This window comes from Geotrypetes seraphini, chromosome 19 (genome assembly GCF_902459505.1).
Source record: "Geotrypetes seraphini chromosome 19, aGeoSer1.1, whole genome shotgun sequence".
Lineage (NCBI taxonomy): Eukaryota > Metazoa > Chordata > Amphibia > Gymnophiona > Dermophiidae > Geotrypetes > Geotrypetes seraphini.
The window spans coordinates 31,613,093-31,632,441 of NC_047102.1; the positions used below are offsets into that span (position 1 = coordinate 31,613,093).

Genomic DNA, 19,349 nt, shown 5'->3' on the forward strand with positions numbered 1-19,349 from the left:
TACAAACAGAATCATGTGCATATAGACATGATTACAGAGATGTCCACAAAATCATGTATGTGAATACAGTATTCAAAATCTACACATACTGATATGCACCTATACATGCAGACAAATAGGCATATACCATACAAGCAGGTAGAATATGGAGTGCACATGGGTATGTTAAGCTCCAAACACAGGAATTACTTATAGATAGAACATTCCTTCAGACACTTGTGCATAGCTACATGCAGAGAATCACCCACTAAGGGACATTTGCAAAGAACAGATATCCACCAACTACCAATTTCAAAGGTCTAACTAGGATACCTGGAGATGAAAAAACATACAGGAAGTTTGATTGGCAGGGTTGCTAGCCAGTGGGAATCAGGCCCTTTTCTCTTCCTTGTGACATCTTCAGGTATAGATTCTGGCATGGCTCCCCGATAAAAAGAGACCTGGTAAAATTAAATGATATACACATTTAGAAAGCAATTTCATTTTTTTTCTTTCCCAGTATGCCTGAGTCTACACACGAGGGATGTTCAATAATTTATCAATCTGAGTATGAAAGAAAGTGGCGTGCTGAAAGAAGTCTACGCATGTTGTGACATGTCTCAAGGTTACTCTTGTACAGTTGTGGCTCAGTGCGAGTCTAACATTCCAAGAGACAGGATATCAGGAGAGTCCTCGTGCAAATCAAGTAAGAAACTGCTCGATTTGGAACACTGTTCAGAGATAACATTTCTCACAAAAGAAGGAAAGAGCCAAAGGAGATCCATGAACGCATGACTGCAGTTTATAGTGAGTTTGCACCATCATCTACAAAGTAAAATTTTGGAGCAAGCAGTTTAAGTGGGGTAGAGAGTCCATTGAAGATGATTCCCTTTCTGGACAGCCTGTGGAATCAACTACCACAAAAATGTGCAAGAAAGTCGAGAATTTAATTTTGTCAGACAGACAAATTAAGGTTTCCTGAATAGCTGAAGAAATGGGCATCTTGGCAGGTACAGTTTGGAAAATAATTCATGAAAAGATGGGCATGTCTAAGGTTAATAGTGCAAGATGGGTTCCAAGAATGCTGATGCCATATCAGAAGGCCACGAGGCTCCAGTACTGTCAGGAGAACTTGGAGATGCTCCGTGAAGACCAAGTGAATTTTTTTTCATTTGATGACTGGAGATGAGACTTGAATCTATCACAGAGATCCTGAGTCCAAAATGGAGTCAATGCAGTGGAAGCACAAATCATCCCTTCAAGACAGAAAAATCTGCAGGCAAAGTCATGGCAACTGTTTTCTGGGATGATGAAGGACTTTCATGCCACACATGACAACCATAACCAGGAAGTATTAAGCCAACACAATGATTGCTTTGCGGGAGTTAATCAAGAAGAAAAGATGTTGAAAACTCACAGCAGGTGTGCTGCTTGTTCACGAAAATGTGCCAGTGAATGTCACAATAATTAGAGGCTGCCATCTGAGAAGGTGGGTTTCAGCAGCTGAATCATCCACTCTACATTCCTGACCTGGCTCCCTCAGATTATTTCCTGTTTTGAGCTTTGAAGAAATATCTCTGCGGAAAGTGGTTTTCAAGTGTCAAGAAAGCTGTGATGTCCTGGTTTGAAGGTCAAACAGAATTCTTTTCAAAGTGGTTACAGTCATCGCAGGAAAAGTAGATGAAGTGTATGGAGCTATCAGGGGATTAATATTGAAAAATAAAACAAATTTTTTGAAGACTTTTTTCTTTCCTACTGAGGAAGATAAATTATCGAACGCCCCTCGTAAATAAGTCACCCAGTGCATAATGATGATTTATTACGCTTGAGAATAAAATGGAGTAGTTAGTAGGATGATGAATGAGAAGAAGAAAAACAAAAAGCCAAGTGAAGGTATACTGTATAGAACTTACTTGTCCCTTCACAGACTGTTCTTTCCTGTTCACATCAGATGTCACATAAACTTCCTTTTGGTTCTTCATGTGGGAGTAGAAGATGAATGAGATTCTGCCAGCTACACAATCAGGCCGATCTGAGGTGGATTGGGAGAGTTAAAGAATCAGGAGCAGCCTTCCATATACACACATACCCCTCACACTATCCCAAGTTCAACACAAACATCCATATGTCCTGGAATGTCAATTCGTCCACATTACCTGCATCAATGTCTAGGCCTCGCTCAAAGGCTGCAAAAAATTGCTCCCCTTCAAACATCTCCACAAGGTCTGAGGGCTCAGGGCCCTGGTACCGATCATAAAGCCTCTTCAGAACAGAGTCTACCTGCAGACCATAAAAAGCACAGTCACACCTTAGAGGAAATGCCCTCAGATTCCTACCTGATCCCTCCCCTGAGTTCCCCATCCCTCTTTTCCAAAGGTAATGACTTCAGTTCCCCTTAAGATACCCTCCAGAAGTGGTCTGTTAAGATGTGATCCCTCTTTCTTTCCCCTGCTTTCTATGATACCCCATCCCCCAGCTTGTGACACACCTTGTGTTTGGGGACACACTGCAGCAGGACTTGCTCTGGATCTCTCTTTCTCTGGAGTGCCAAAAAATTGACCTGGTACATGCGCAATCGCTCATAGACTTTTTTGGCAATGCCACCTACATATTGCTTGGTAGTGTACCAGAGCCAGTACCTGTGAGAGAAAAGAGAACAGGTTGCATGAGCACCTATGCACACTCTTGAAACAATGCAAACACAATGTACCATGAGATGACTCTTGGGATAGGGGAGAAGTTGAGAAAAGGAGATCCTCTCAGCTTATAAACCCAATAAGGGATGCATAACATCTGCCCCCAAGAGTGAAAGGCAGGAGGTAAGTAGAGACAGAATACTTTGAGGTCTATGCATTAATTTATCAATCACCTTTTCAACCAAAGACGTTAAAACAATAAGAACATATACTGTGCATAGGCCAAAGAAGTTTAAGTTTGGTTGTTTCTGTTTTAAGGCTTTGTTTGGTTTAGCTCCCAAATATATAATTGAGCTTTTCTCTTTTGCATCCAACAGACATAAGAGAAATTCACATCTGAATTTTCTTTTTCCGCCTGTTAGAGGATGTAAACTTAAAACACATCATCAAAATCTGAGTTCTCGCAGGAAGCGACACTGAACCAGGCAGGCAGCCTGGTGCGCCGCTATGCTGCCAGAGAACAGAAGAGGAGGCAGCCGCGTCTGCCTTTCTTAGCTGAAGTGGCGGGGACCAGGCAGCCAGCAACTCTTGTGCACCGCTCTCAGCGAGTGAGGTGCCAGAAGTAAAAAAATAAAAGGTACGCCCGGGGGGGGGGGGGGGGGGGGCGCGGAGGAAGAGGGCCGGCAAGAAAGGGAGGGTGGCAACATTAAAATAAGTTAATGGATGATCAGGAAAGGATGAAGACTGCGGCTTCATTCTACTCATAAGAGCATTCTGCTGCTGCTGACTGCCCAACCTTCAATTTGAACTTCTGGAGGGATTCAGAAATTAGCCCGACCAAAGCCAAGGGCTTAAATAATCTCTGCACCGTGGGGGTCCTCACTCATGTCCGGAACCTCTCCTAGATCCAGATCTTGGAGATCCGTGAGCACCGTGACATCGCCCTCAGTGGTAGTGCCTGCCTGCATAGCTAATGGTATCGTCAGGTCATCTTGGTCATCCATATCATCAGCCAGCAAATTATCCGTGGACAAATTGGGGACACTAGAAAAGACCCGTGTTTTGGGAATGGGGAATTTCCTTAGCCAGCAAGGATGCCAAAGGAGGCGCAGATGGCGCCTTTTTCTTGGTCAGATAAGCCTGGAAGAGCATGTTAATAAATTCTGGGGGAAACCCCTCATCCGAGGTAGCAGCTGCCTCCTGAGAACACATTTTGGAGATTTTGGAGGATTTTTTTGCCTTCGATGTTAAATTGTGGCTGCGTTTTGCCAGTGCTGCAAGCATGCTGTCCCCAGAGGCTAATTTTGACTTTTTTGACTAGCCTCAGCTGCAGTGAGTGACAGGGCCCCCTACAGGGGTCAAGGGAACCTGGGTCAACAAAATCTTGCCCCCCTCCCGTGCCACAGAACACATGGCTAGATTGCCATCCACCCACCATAAACAGAGCATGAATCTGAAGCGTCCTGCCCTGAGGAGTCCGTCTGAGTGGTTTTCTTGCAAAAATGAAGCTTGTAGAGGCAAAAAATAACTTTAAATTCAAATCGAGAAAATCCAAGATGGTCGCCACAGGTGCAATTTTCAGAGAAAAACAGCCTGAAAAAACCCACAGGAACTCCCCAAACACGGCAATTTTAGGGGACTAGGGCTAACTCCCAAACTGCCCAAAAACTACTTTTACAGACCCCCCCAAATTGCTGTGACAGGCTGTCAGCCGTATACTCACTGTGCCATGCTGTACTGGGAGCTACAGTCAAGGAAGCTGAAACAGCTTACAGTGATCCTCTGCCTCAACAAGATTTACAAACTGGACTACTGGTCTTCTGACTGCCCCTCTGGCCTGATACCAACGGCCAAGGACCTCCGCCACCCATGGAACATGCCACATACGCAATCTGGTGAAGGAACACAGTCGGCTCTGAGCTCAGACACACCTCCACGGAGCCACACAACCTGTGCTCAAACCCACTAGTGAATGAACCTGGGGTGAGCCAGCTCCCAAGGGAATGGCCCCTGAGTCCCGAACTGAAGGTGCAGGCTCTCCAGGTGGTGCACTGCAAGTCAGCCAAATTCCTGGAAACAGACTTTATCCACAAAGTCTGCGATCTCCCGCAGCCAGAGTTGTCCCCATGAGGAAACTCTGCAGCATGAAAACACGTAAAAATACTAAGAAGAAAAATTAAACACAAGCAGAAAAGACTACTGTCTCGCTTGTAGGAAAGCAACTGGAGTCCTGAGGGCAGTACTGAGTTAAAGGGGGGGGGGTCTGAAAAATTATGTAAATGAAGCTTCCTACAATCAGTCTCACAACATGGGATGCATAACCCACTTGTCCTGGAATAGAAACATGATGGTATATAAAGGTCAAATGGCCCATCCAGTCTGCCCATCCGCAGTAACCATTATCTCTTCCTCTCTCTAAGAGATCCCACAGGATTGTACAAGAAATGATATTATGAGTGCATTTACTGCAAGCATTATTATACCAGTTTTCCTTATTATTACACATTCCTTTTGGAACTGATAAATGTCTGGCCACCTGTACTTTCCAAATAACAATTTTCAAGAGTTATACTTCTGTCGGAACTTCCCCATACATACAATAGAACCAGATGCTCACCAGGAGAAATGCTGGACCTCAAAGCAGGCATAGATGTGGCTGACCTCCAGCAGTACTTGATCTGTGATATCACTCCAGGTCTCAGCAAGTGGGTCCCCATGAAGAAGATGCAACCGGGAGCGTTCCAGGCTCTGGCCTATGACAAAAAAGAGAGAGAGAGAGAAATGAAGCAACAACTAACAAATCAGAAAGTGTTATATATATATATTTTTTTTTCCAAATCTTTATTCATTTTAATACATACATCAAGTGTACATTAATAAGTTTTATTCATTTTTAAGTAAAAAACAAAGATAACAATAAACAAATGTGTCACAACAGAGCATCAGGAAATGGAAATGAGATAACAGCATATAGGAATTCTCCATGTATAATAATAAAGAACAAGCATACTTTCTGCTACATAGAGCTACTTGGATGCCTGTCCTTTTCAACAAAATCCTTCCAGGTGCTGGTCCTGCAATGCTCATTTTGGTACTCTGGACCATTTACTTTTCCATTGCCCTCTTCTTCGAGTTTGGCACACCCTTTCTGAGATTTTCTCTCTCGACATAAATATTTCCTACATATTGTTTGGTAATTATTTATGTGACTATCCTGAGGCCCAGCTCTTTCGTATCCTGACCGCGCTGAATATCCTACATAACTGGAAAAACCTGGCCAATGTGGAATGTCATGTGTGGTGCCAAATATGAAAAAATTAATGCTGAAAGACGTAACATTTATCATACTTACTGTTGTATTTGGTCATCATTATTGGCATACTGTGCCCAAGATTCTAGGCTTTGATCTTGATTTGCAGCTTGCTGTTTATCATTATACATCGTTGTAAGTGTTATATTATTAAATGCATTAAATGTGGGAATATAGATAGCCAAGTTGCTGGTTAGGCATGAGGACTGCCTGGTATGAAGTTGGCACACCTCACACAACACCTAGATAGGATTTTAGACAGTGCCGGGGAAGAGTGGCTAACTTGGTATATGTGGTAACCAATAACAGAGGGTCTGAAAGTCAAATTTAAGCTTTTAGCTACAAAGTTGAAATACAAGACTGCCAGGGTAACATGTTCCCTGTCTCTGGTTCTGCTCCTCTATCTGTGCTCTGAACTCTGTTTTACGTTATCCTCTCAACTCACCATTTCTTTTCCTTCCTCCTCTCTTCTGCACTTCTTGTCCTATATACATCTATCACATTCAACTTTCCTTCCATTTTTTCTTCCTCTTCATATCTGTCTGGTTTCCATTTCTTGCCTTCCTCTTCATTCATGGGCACCATTTCCTCCAGTCTCCTCTCTCCTCCCTTCCTTGGGCACTATCTATTCTCTCCTCTTCTCCCTTTCCTTCCTTGCCATGGGCACCATCTCTTTCATCACCTTTCCCTCCCCTTATGGGGACCATCTCATCCCTTCTTGCCCCTCCATGGGCACCAATGCTTTGGTCTGAGTCTCCTTCCCATTCCTCCTGACCGGCATATTTTTCTTGGTGCCACATCCCAACCAGCATTTTATGTTCCTGCAGCTTTTTCCCCTGCACCCCCCCCCCCACACACACTTTCTCTCTTACCTCTACTTCAGCAGCCTTTTGAATCCTGCCACCCATGTTCTCCGGTATCTCATCCCACTTCCCCTGGCAACCCTCGGATCTTGCCTGTAAATAGGCTGCTCCGCCCTAGCCAGAGTCCTCCCTCTCTAGCGTCCTGCCTCCTCTGTCAAAACTTCTGTTTCCTATGGGCAGGCCGCTAAAAAGGGAGAACTATGGTTAGAGCGGAGTAGCTTGTATACAAGCAAGGTCCGAGAGCCACCGGGGAAAGGGGATAAGATACTGGAGAATGCGGGAGACAGGAAGCAAAATGCGTCTGAAGCGGAGGTAAGAGAGAATGTGGTGGCAGATGGAAGCAGTGGTAGGAAAAGAGGAAAGAGAGAGAGCAGCTTGATATGGTTAACATGTTAAAGCTCATTAAAGGTGCAGCCCTAGTCTTAATGCTATGCTGCTGCTACTATTGTACCACTAGAAGCAGCAGGAAATTCCTACAGAAGCAATCAAAGTGGGAAGGTCGAGATGTTCCAGTAGGGGTCTTTATTGTCAGTAACATAAAATCATTCAGCAACTCAACGCTGCATGCATTTCAGGTCTTGAAGTTTGTTGCAAACCAAACAGTTGTGTTTAAAAGGTACATTTTGAAAAAAACATGGTCTCTTTTATAAAGAAAATTTAAATTGGCTCATTGTTGCAGAGGACTTTACTGAGTTTGATCCTTGAAAGGGCGCTGAATGTTTTTATGCAACTGACAATAAAGGTCACTACTGGACCAGCTCGACCTTCCCACTGCTACTACTGTAGCCATCAGGTTGTAGACTGGTTTAAACTTTAGCACACACAGTGGGTGAGGGGTACTGTTGACTTGGTCTTGTAGGCCTTCTTCTTCTTTGAGTGGTGGTGTGTGGTCTTTCTGCCACCCCTGCCTTCTCCACGTGTTTGTTGGCTGCTCAGCAAACAAGTTTATGTACGTAGGGCTATCACCTATTGCGAAATAGACTTCAAAACAGAAGCCTTACCCATCATTCATACAGGCTCTCTTTCTGTAATATCTTTGAACTATTCTTAGAAGAAAATTCAGTGAACAAAGCAGGAAACAGTGTAACTATACAGGGTAAGTGCTTGAACAATATGTCAATTTCCATATATCTCTTTCACCATAAAAATTCTCTTTCCTGCCCCTAAAGTTCATCAGGAACTAACCTGTAATTCCATATGGTAGTGGCAATTGGATTTTGACGGGTCTGAGGAACTGTGTAGCAGAGCTCTGTGAGAGGCAGAGGAGAGGGCTTGCTCTTGTATCCAGGTCATGCGCTATCTCCTGAAGCTTCTCAATGTCCACTGGCAAAACCTGAAGAACATGGCAGTATAGGAAGTATTAAAAAAAACTATAAACATATAGGCAGAAAGAGAGAGGGAGATGCAGAATAGCAGGTGGCATACATATCTTGCATTTCTTACCTGCATTTTGACACTACGTGTTTCCTCTGTCACTCCAGGAGGGAACCTGACCTTGATAGCTGGCTCCACAGAAGACACAAGCATGCCACCCTCCTGGGGAATGTTGCACTGATCCTCTACAAGCTGTGAGACTACCAGAAACCAGGAGAAGTGTGGGACATTGCAACAGGCCAGATGTTGCTAATCTCACAGGGAAAGAGGAAGATGAAAAATGAATGTTCCTCTCCTCAAAGAAATCACTGCAGCAAAACAGTCAAATGTGCATGAACATGTGTACTCAAACACTCCATGGATGACATCACTCACATGTGAGAATATGCTGCCTGCTTATCTTAGGATAATTATCACTACTCAAGTTGAAAACATTTTACTCCCTTACAGGAGCAATATGCCATTCATTTCATTTCTGTACTGGGACACAGATTTAACCTAACCCGACTGGTTATATTTAGAATGGCGCCTCATGTTCCCTTTACATCCAGAACATTTCATTAGTATAACAATACCTAAGAGATATAAAGATCATAGAATTCTAACAGATACATGGAAAACATTAAGATTTATAAGCAATTTATCAAAAGATCCATTGACTAAATCTTTAAATCAATCTATTTGGGTAAACTCCAGGATCAAAATTGGTGGATTTAAAATAGTATGGAAACAATGGATAAAAGCAGGTATACGTACTTTAAAAGATATAATAATAAATGGATCACTGCTTAGTTTTTCACAATTGCAACAAAAATTTGGATTAGATAAAACACAATATTTTAAATGGATGCAATTGAAGCAGGCCATTCAGGAAGGGTTCCCTGAATGGAAGAATCTAAACACTCAATATAGTTTACCAATCCTTTGTTTTCAAGCGGATTTTCAAGGACACCAAGCCGCAAAATGGTATAAGAATATAAACGAATTTTTAAATAAAAAAAAAGAGATCAGGACTTAGGGATATTTGGAGTATTGAGATAGGACAGATAATTTCTCCATCTCAATGGCAAAAATTTTGGTCCTGGAGAATACATACTACAAGATCAGCATCTATGAGTCAAACATGGTTGTTTATATTACATAGAGTTTTATGGACCCCTACGAGATTACAAAAATTAGATAGTAATAGATCTAATAGATGCTGGCATTGTAGGATAGAAGTGGGGACATTGGACCATTTACTATTCTTTTGTCCCTGCATTAATTCCTTTTGGAAATTAATTTGGCCCCAAATTAATAATTTATTAGAAAATCATGTTGGACTATCATATGATACAATATTATTTGGAACAGCAATGAGAACAAAAAGTCCGATTTCAGCTAATAATAATAAACTTTTATTAATTTTAACAGGGGTCGCCATACAGCAAATTACTCAGAACTGGAAGGATTACACTAAATTGAATTACACTTTTTGGTGGAATTCAATTTGTCATATATATAAAATGGAAAAAGTATTGGCATTACAACAAGGTTATATTAAAAAATTTAATAAAATATGGGGACCATTGACAAATTATTCTACTGATCAGATATAATAACACATGTATAGAATATATAGAAGGGGTAGGGAGGGAAAACTATTGTAATATTAATATGATATAAAATTCTGATAAAGGGTTTATTTAATTCACATTGTAAGAACATTTAATAATAATTTCAAGTGTTTTTTCATAATTGAATGTATTACATGTATTTCACTTGATGTAAGAATTTAAAAAAAGAATAAAAAATATTTATTATCAAAAAAGAAAATTTCAAATAAATTATCTCCAAGGTCCGAGAACATTGTATTTCCAGTTTTGTTTGTTTGGTTTTGTTCATTTCCTGTGGAAATTTGGCTCTTCTTGCTTTTGCAATTCTATTCTCTTTCCATATAGTTCAAGTTCAAGTTCAAATTTATTTGATAAATCGCCTATTAATAACATTCTAAGCGATGAACAATATTAAAACAAAGTAAAGGGAAACAAACAAATTTTAAAACAATTTAAAACAATTTTAAGACAATATGTTAGACAACAAATGTTATTAAGGGACAAATAAAAAGTCACAGTGCTAGAGAGTTTCTTTTTACATGTGACTTAGTGACAAACATGATATAAAAGGGAAAAAGGGAAAAGTTACAATATTTTAAGCAAGAAAAAACATAAAAAGGATAAAAACATAGGGAAGGGGGAAATAATTTTAAAAAGATAAGCACATTAGTTTGGTCGTTTAATTATTAAAAGCGTCGTTAAATAAAAAAGTTTTTAAAAGTTTTTAAAAGAGAGAAGATCTTTTTCTTGTCTAATATAAAGTGGTAAAGCATTCCAGGTTTGAGGAGCTAAAACAGAGAACATTTCATTTCTCCTTGTTCCCACAATTTTTAGGGATGGGACCGATAGTAAACCTTGTGATGATGATCGAAGAGATCGAGATGAATGATACGGAGTGATCATTCTAGATAAAAATTGCGGTTCGTTAAATAATAGTATTTTAAATACCAGAAATGCTATTTTAAAGGTAATTCGATGATTGATGGGCAACCAATGAGACTTAATTAATAATGGTGTTACGTGGTCATATTTTTGTGCTTTGTGAATAAGTTTTACTGCTGTGTTTTGTATTATTTGAAGTCTCTTCCTTTGTGTTTATCCTATGTATATTTGTATTCTGTTGCTGCTTTTGTCTCTACCATCTCTGTGAAAAAATACTTTCCTAAGTTGACCCCCCCCTGCAATCTTAATTTATTTCATTTTGTTCTACCATTTCCTCTTCTCTGGAAAAGATCTGTTTGTATATTAACACATTTCAAATATTTAAACGTCAGTATCATATCACCCCTATCCCTCCTTTCCTCTAGGGTTTACATCTTCAGGTCATCAAGTCTCTTCTCATATGTCTTGTGACAAAAAAACTCATACCACTTTCATCATAAGCAATAACTTAAGGAGAGCTAGATTTAGGCAGCAGCAAGCTGGTGAAAAGAGGAAGGTGAGTGGTAGCAACAGCAACATCTTGAGATGAAGGGACATAAGGGCAACACCAGCAGCAGCAGAAAAGGAGAAGGTTGCCTTGAGGAAGTTCATTACAAGGTGGAAATCTGATAAGAAAAGAAAACAATGTGTGTATTTTAATCCATGTCTTTGGTGTCTTACCTTATGTTTTCCCTTCAGCTCCAACTTGGTGCTCAGGTCATTCCAACTCTGGCCACTGAAGGTTCTGATCACTACTTCTCGCCTGCGAAACACCCGAGGTGGTATATATGGCATCCACAGTTGCACCTCCTGGCATGGGACAATAAGGAATTAACAACATGTATCTGAGATCTGGAAGAGAGGGGAGAATAACCTAGCCCACATCACCTTTCACTGCATTTTCTATTCCCCCCAAATCAGTGGTTCTCAGCCTTTTTTCTACTGTGATATACCTGACAATGTTCACATGCGACACATGGCTGAACAAAAGAAATATTTATTATAGCTGAAAAAGATGCAAAAAAAACTGCACATTTCCAGCTGGGGCTAGTGGAAGCAGTGAGCATTGTGGGTAATGGTGAAGAAAAATAAGGATCAACTATGTGGATTTCAAGTACATGGCTCTCTGCTCTCCCAGGTTTGCAGGCACACATGGTTGTTAATGAAAGCAAGAGCCTTAAATTATACTCTTTTGCCTGCATCACCACCCTACTGGATTTCCTCATATTGAACCTTCTGACTGTTCTCTTACCTGCAGGAATTTGATGCCATGAGGCTTCAACTCCAAAATCTCACTCAGAAGAACATCGTGATGCTGCAATTTCACCCACTGTGGATCAGGAGCCAGCCTCCGATACTGTATTACTACCAGTGAGGAGACAGCACCTTGTGGGAAACAGAAGCAGGTTCCGCAGGACAAGAACACTCTGCAGCCTTTTGATGTCACTGTAAAGCTGAAATAACAAAAACTCAGAAAGAGGGAAGAAACCCAAACAGTAGAAAGCGAATCTTCCATAACCCTACAACAGGAGTGAGGGGGAGAGACAGTTATACACCACAAAGGCGCATCAGGGGCTGTGTATACCCTGCTGCGAGCTGTGTGACTGAGGGCTCCCCATTTATCACATAATAATTTTTGTTTTGAGTTCCTTTGTGATGTATAACTGTCTCTCCCCATCACTCCTGTTGTAGGGTTAGGGAAGATTAGCTTTCTACTGTAAAGCTGAAACAAAGACAATAAATTAGCTTATGCATGTATCTGTGAAAGAAACTTTCACTTTTTTTATCCTCATCTGACTCTTGGAGTCAAGTGTGCTCCAACATCCCCCCCCCCATATTTTAAGCATACTGAAACAATAGAATCTAAGGAAATAGTTTTTTTACAGAAAGGGTGGTAGATAAGTGGAACAGTCTCCTGGTAGAGGTGGTGGAGACAAGAGATTGTATCTGACTTCAAGAAAGCCTGGGATAGGCACGTAGGATCTCTTAGAGAGAGGAAGAGATAATGATTACTGCGGATGGGCAGACTGGATGGGCCATTTGGCCTTTATCTGCCATCATGTTTCTATGTTTCCTACCAAATGAAGGAAATGGCTCATCACAAAGTAATTTATAGTGCTGCATCTGACTGATCACCAAGTATTCGTGTCGCTTGATTTGTACTACAAAGCATTAACTACATAGTTCTCAATTAATGCCAGTCCAAAAGACTTACTAAATCAATCCCAGCTTTCAAATCCAATTCTTCAAAAAGTGAAATTTACACCTACCTAACAATTTCCTTTCCTTGAATTCTACAGGATTAGTCTAAAGTAGTCCAAACTAGTGGGTTATGTCTCCATACCAGAAGATGGAGGCCCCTCCCCTTGCTGCCAGGGCCCAATTTAGCATTTCAGAAATGGCAGCTGCCAGCTAGGGCCTAAAGTTAATCTATGGCCCCCCTCTGGGGGAAAACATCAGAGCATCCAGAGGGTCCCCCTGACAATGTTGCAATCCCTATCCCCAACCTGCAGGAAATGGCTTGCTTGAGTTCAACATGGTTGCTGTTCCCACCAAAAAGTGCATGTCTGTGGGAACTGGCACTAAGGATGGGGGGAGGATCCTACTCTGAGCCCATTCCACTACCAGCCCCCAACTCCAGGATACTGCCAGGAGGTGTTCACTCCTGCCCCCAAAGATCCCATTTTGCAATTAGGGTAAGAAGCACCAGCAGCTGCAGAGAGCCACCAGCCAAATATTCCACATCACTTAGTGGGCAAAACAGCTCCCCCCTGACCAAAGACAACCACTACCACCCCTCGACCCTCTGGTTTCACTTTTCCTTTTTCCACATAGCTTTATTGGGAAACAGCCTAGGTTGAACTCCTCTACGATGTTATTGTTGGTGCTGGGAGGGGGTAGAGCCAAGAAGGGTTCTCTACCTGCAGGTGAGGGCTCTGAAGAGAAGGGCTGCAGAAGAACGGTAGCGTCCTCTATTCAGCCAGGGAAGTATTTGTGGCCCCATCCCTGAGAGAACACCAAGGCCCTGGACTCAACCACCAGCACACAGGACTTGGGAGTCAGGCCTGAGACCAAAGCAGCTGCTAGCTTCAGGCTGCATCTCTAATGCTGGTGAGTCTTTTTTTCTCTCTGCTGTTTGGGGTATAATCCCATTGGATGAAAAAGAACAGAAAAATTAAGTATCGCTGCTAGTGCTCAACTTCATACACTGACTAGGCTGGCTGAATAATAGGCTCTTTATTATGCTAGCTCTAATCTTCCTAACTGGGGCTATGGGGCATTTATAGACCGAATGAGAAGAAACAAACAAGCATACCAGTCTTCCTCTTGTGCCACGTACAAGCACTGTAACTCTCTGCAAACAGAATCCCCTGTGAGAGATCACAGGAAGACAAGCAGTGAACAAGCAGAGAAGTTTACCCAAATAGGACCCAAACATGCCTTATCCTGCCATATAACCCATCATAGCTCCTTGACTTAATTGTCTAAAGCTCCCACAATCTGCCACTTTAAAAATAAAAGGACAAAATACCACTTCACTCTATTCCAGCAGAATCTGCAGTGAGACTCTGGGTTTCATACAGTTCAAATACATATTTTTTTCCCCTTTTACAAAGTTACTACCACTACTTATCAGTTATATAGCACTGAAAGGCACACAGCACTGTACATTTTTACATTTATAGACAGTCCCTGCTCCAAAGAGCTTACAATCTAACTTGGATGACAGATGCAGAATCCAAGGTAAGACGAGTTCAAGTTCATTTCTCGCTCTTGCTTTTTTCAAATGTTAACAAACGCTCCTGCTAATATTTTAACACTTAAGAGATCCTCTTAAAGTGGCAATCATGAACCAGAACGTCTGTGTCTGGTGGGTCTCGCTCCTGTCTGCTTGCATAACGCATAACAGAGTCTTATTCAATGTAGATGATTTCCATAGTTGCAGAATGAGAATAGTGGTTTTGCAGAATGCTCTAAAAAGTATCCCAAAACATTTATTTAAAAAATTTCTATACAGTTTAAAACTAAACTGTTTACATGATTTACATAAATCTTTAAAACAAGGACATAATAAAATAAACATACACACAATCCTCAGAAATCATGACTACAAAATAATACCATAGCTTTGTTTCCCCTCTAGTTTTCCAGATCTAAGCAACTGCAATGTAGCTAAATGGTAACATCATCAGATTATATTTATCCAAATATTCAGTGCTACTTTTTCAGTTAAAAATACTAATCTGATCTATGATTTGTGAGTTTCTCTATGCCTAAATAGGTTCAAAGCGACGTACAATTCAAGTGATGGGTAAAGGATAGAAGAAATGGGTGTAAGGAGATTTAGCAAGGGAGGAGGGATGGGGTGAAGTCCTCTACAGGGAAGGAGATATTTGAAGTATTGTATATACTCGAATATAAGTCGATCTGAATATAAGTTGAGACCCCCATTTCCCCCCACCAAAAAGGAGGAAAAATGGTTGACTTGAATATAAGATAGGGGGCTTAATTTTCAAGTGCCCTGCCAGGATCTGCACCCTGTCCTTCCTCCCTCCCTCACTGCCCTGAACCATCTCCCTCCCTCCTGATGCCTTGCAGGCCTCCATCGGCCTGCTGTAGGACCCGGTGGGCCAGGATAAGAGGGATTCCCTTCTCCCATCCCAGAAAAAATTCTGGCGCCCCCCCCCCCCCAGCCCCAAACTGGACAGGTGGACAGGACAGGAGGAATCCCTTCTGCCTCCTGTGCCTGCCGAAACTAACAACCACACCTCCCTCCCACCTCCCCCATGTACCTTTTCGGTCCCTGGTAGCCAGCTGCTGCATGAAGCAGGAGCGATCTTCCTGTCCTCCCGCTCCATTCGAGGCTGCTGGCTGATTGGCTACTGTGATTGCCTTAAATCCTCCAATGGTCCTCTTGTCAGTTTGGGCGCCTTTGTGGAACTTAGACACAACTCAACAGGTCTAACTGCCAGCATCTAAGTTCCCTCTAGGAAAGCTTTGATATGTCCAGGTTGAAGCCCACCTGATTTTCGCCCATCACATGCCCCTTTGCTCTCTGGATGCACAGCAGCTTAGAAGTGCTGCTACATGTCCAGAAAGTTGGTTTCGATAATCGTCATTTGAACAACCCAGTTATTAGGATGTCCAAGTGATGACTTAAGCTGGTTTTTGGATGTTTTAAAGTTTTGATTATGAGCCCCATAGACTCTACTTTATAGAATTGCCCCCACTGTGTTGCATAATATCTGTGAAATGAAATGCTGACTTTGTCCTTTTTATTTCTATTATGATAAAGAGCAATTATTTACAAAGGGCTAGCTGGGCACTGCAATCAATAACAGTGCCTACTTCAGCCTAGGTTCAACCTTCTATCAGAAGAAATATACCTTGCTGCTGTGGCTTGAGGTCCTGTGGCTGTCCCAATGGGTTTCCCCGTAGCTGCACAAAGGAACATTTCTGGATCTCAGGAGGGATAAAGCGGAGGCAGTTATTCTGCAGGTCCAGTTTTGACAAGTTGGGAAGGTTAGCGAGACCCACTGGCACAGCTACCAAGCTGTTGCTGTGAAGATGAAGCTCCCGCAGAGACAGCAAATTGGCTGCATGTTAGAACAAAGAGAAAATCAATCCTCTGAGGTGAACAAAAATAACAGGCAAGGCTGAAAAAAAGGCAATTATCCAGTGGTCCTGAGGGACAAGAAGCCCAATCTCATTCACGTATTTCAAGCACAGCACAAAGTAAAGGAAAGAGAGAAAGGTGGCTTCCCTGCACTTTTGTTCCTGATTGTTGTTTCATTGAAGTTAGGAAAGAAGTACTGAATGAAGTCTTATGCTGAGGGTCAGACATAGGAGAAAAGAGAAGGTTTTGCACAAAGCCTGTATGATAACTGAAGGATAAACAAGAAAGGTTGTGAATGATGATGCCATGATTAAAGCCAGATTACACATCCTCACTTATCAAAGCTTACCAAGAGAATCGGGGATCACTGTTAGCTGGTTTCCTGAGAGATTCAGCTCTGTGCAGCTCCTTAACTTCCCTATTTCCACAGGGATGGATTCTAGGGCATTCTCGGATGCATCAAATGTTTCTAATGCTGTCAACTTGCCAATGCTGCATGGCAAGTCCTGGAGTCGATTAGCCATAACAGAAAGGAGAGTGAGCTTCTTCAGCCTGCCAATACCCTTGGGTAGCCCCAACAGCTGGTTGTGGCAGAGAGAAAGCATTGTTAAGTTTACAAGCTCTGTTATACAGTCTGGTAATGCCAAAAAGTTGTTAAAGCTCAGATCTAAGTGGGTAAGGCAGGTAAGGTTCCTGAAATCCAGTGGCAGAGATATTAGAATGCCTCGCTGGCAAGCTCCTGCTTCATCTCTTGTGATACCACCTGAAAATAAAGTAAACAGGTAGAGCAGCTCAGCTGGGAAGTCACTCTAAACAGCCTACTGACTGCATCAGCTGACACTATCCTTTAACTCCCAGGTGAGTCCCATCTGCGGCAAAGCCCATGGGATTGTGCAAAACAAGCATTTAAAATATTGAGCAATGGTGTGTTCTATGTTTTCTTTAATCCTGGAAAAGAAAGACCACCGAGTTCTTTCTACTTGCACAATTATAAACTCAAGTTTATGTTTCTGTATATGGTAGCACTGACGCCACAAAAAGCTCCCTGAACCCAATTACTTATGGTAAAAGAAAATGGAGTGCTTGCATGGCAAGAGAGGGATCTTTGTTCATGGCAGCCCTCCTGCCCCACCTTCTTCTATCCTCCTATCTGACCTAGCAACTCTGGTGCACAAAACTCTCTACATATATAGGATTTTGTACCAAAGTCGCTGATATTAGGAGTAGAATATAAACAAACACAAAATATAATTAAATCTGTTATCCAGCTGACCTCAGTTTTCAGCTTTCCCTCGATGGGAGGCAGAACAGAATGAACATTTATTTGTCTTCTATTCTGCATCATGTTTTCGGCTCTGTGACATGACCTTTTAACTGGTAATAAATGCATAGTAATTAAAATTCTAGCCCTGTTTTAAATCACTTTGTCTCAAATCAGTCATCAATAGTTCAAAGACCAAATGCCCAGAATAGGAAACCATATGGTACAGGATATAGAGAGAACAGGGGCTCATTTCTTTGAATATTCCCTTATTCAGCCTACTATACCTGTGTCAACCATTTCTTATATCTTTGTATTCCTCACATATGTGCTACCAAACACTGAGCCACCCATAGGAACAGAATGGACAGCACACCTTTGTAAAAGAACCCAACAGTGTTTTATATATAGTATAGGGTAAGAATAGCAGTAGATGTTGCCTGTTATTTCAATCCAAGTACCCACTATCCATCCTTCCCTCAACCATCATAATACCCACCTAAAGTCACCAACCAGAAAGAAGCTAATCAGGGATAACAAAATAATGACCAAATCTCTTAATCTTTACTGCCCACACTTTCTAAGCAAGAATGCCACATACTGCTGATCAACTGCAACATTCCTTTGTAGGGCAAATATTTATTGCAATATAATAATTAAACAAAAGCAAGTGCCCTGGATAACACCTACTACTAAAGGGTTAAACATCCCCAGACTTTCCTTTTGCTCACCTCTCAGCACCAGTGACCTGAGGCTGGTCAGGAAAGGGAGGACCTGCACAGCAGCACTGATATGTTCCTCACTGCAGTTCAGTCGCAAGAACTCCACATGTAGGAGCTTCTCTCTGCTGCCTTCAAACAACGCCAGGAATTTGCTGCATCCATCCGGGTACACATCCAGGTTCAGTCTGTTGTCTGCTAAGTGAGAATTGACATCATATGCCACCAAGCTTTCCTCCCCCTGAGCACCCCCCATCTCCAATGGCTCCTCCATCTTCTGCTCCTCATCTGCAAAGGCCTGGGCATGTTGCTACTTGCCAGGCAATCAAGCAGTGCCAGAAGCATACATCATCAAGGGAAAGAAAGAAGTCTCAGCCTAGACATCTTTACTACATCCCAAGGAAAAACCTGTAAAAAAAACATGCAAAATAAAAATCATCTCTGGATAATTCTGCAGTTACTTTACAAAAAATCTAAATCCTCACATCCTAATATTTTTACACTGATATATCAACCAATATTTTGATGACACAAGTTGTTCAAAGTTGCTAACTCGCAAGAAGACCTTGCGAGACTGAGAGACTGGGCATCAAAATGGCAGATGACGTTTAATGGGAAAAAGTGCAAAGTAATGCAGGGGAGAAAGAAGAACCTGAACTATAGCTACGTGACGCAGAGTGCCACATTAAGAGTCACCGCCCAGGAAAAGGATCTAGGCTAGGTCATCAGTTTGAAGTTTATTAAGTAATTGCTATTTTTATGTATTTATTATAAATTATGTATGTTTGTTGGAATCCACCTACAAATGTTGATAGAGTGGACTATTCATTTTTTTAAATAAATAAAAAATTGATGATACGTTGAAACCCTTTGTTCGGTGTGCAGCAGTGGCTAAGGAAGCAAACAGAATGTTAGCAATTATCCGGAAAGGAATGGAAAACAAAAATGAGAATGTTATAATGCCTTTCTATCGCTCCATTGGGGGGGGGGGGGGGATATGCAATGAAGCTATTAAGTAATAGATTTAAAAGAAAGTGGAGAAAACATTTCAAGTTTATTATTTCTTTGATATAC

The 19,349-nt window shown here is 41.7% G+C and overlaps 1 protein-coding gene across 4 annotated transcripts in view; it reads right to left on the reverse strand.

The window, feature by feature from the left end:
* PIDD1 (p53-induced death domain protein 1) overlaps positions 1–19,349 on the reverse strand; it is a 38,377-nt gene that overhangs the window by 13,273 nt on the left and 5,755 nt on the right. For 2 of the 4 annotated variants that reach the window (XM_033928158.1, XM_033928159.1), the window contains exons 2-14: positions 18,288–18,683; positions 16,645–17,058; positions 16,066–16,275; positions 13,995–14,049; positions 11,931–12,132; positions 11,360–11,488; positions 8,232–8,411; positions 7,974–8,121; positions 5,233–5,368; positions 2,468–2,618; positions 2,136–2,259; positions 1,893–2,011; positions 313–440 (exon numbers count right to left, since the gene is read on the reverse strand). In XM_033928158.1, the coding sequence (XP_033784049.1) occupies positions 313–440; positions 1,893–2,011; positions 2,136–2,259; positions 2,468–2,618; positions 5,233–5,368; positions 7,974–8,121; positions 8,232–8,411; positions 11,360–11,488; positions 11,931–12,132; positions 13,995–14,049; positions 16,066–16,275; positions 16,645–17,058; positions 18,288–18,549 (2,258 nt within the window). In that variant the 5' untranslated portion in view covers positions 18,550–18,683. The remainder of the gene's footprint in view (positions 1–312; positions 441–1,892; positions 2,012–2,135; positions 2,260–2,467; positions 2,619–5,232; positions 5,369–7,973; positions 8,122–8,231; positions 8,412–11,359; positions 11,489–11,930; positions 12,133–13,994; positions 14,050–16,065; positions 16,276–16,644; positions 17,059–18,287; positions 18,684–19,349) is intronic. The other 2 variants (XM_033928156.1, XM_033928157.1) reach the window with 2 other exon arrangements.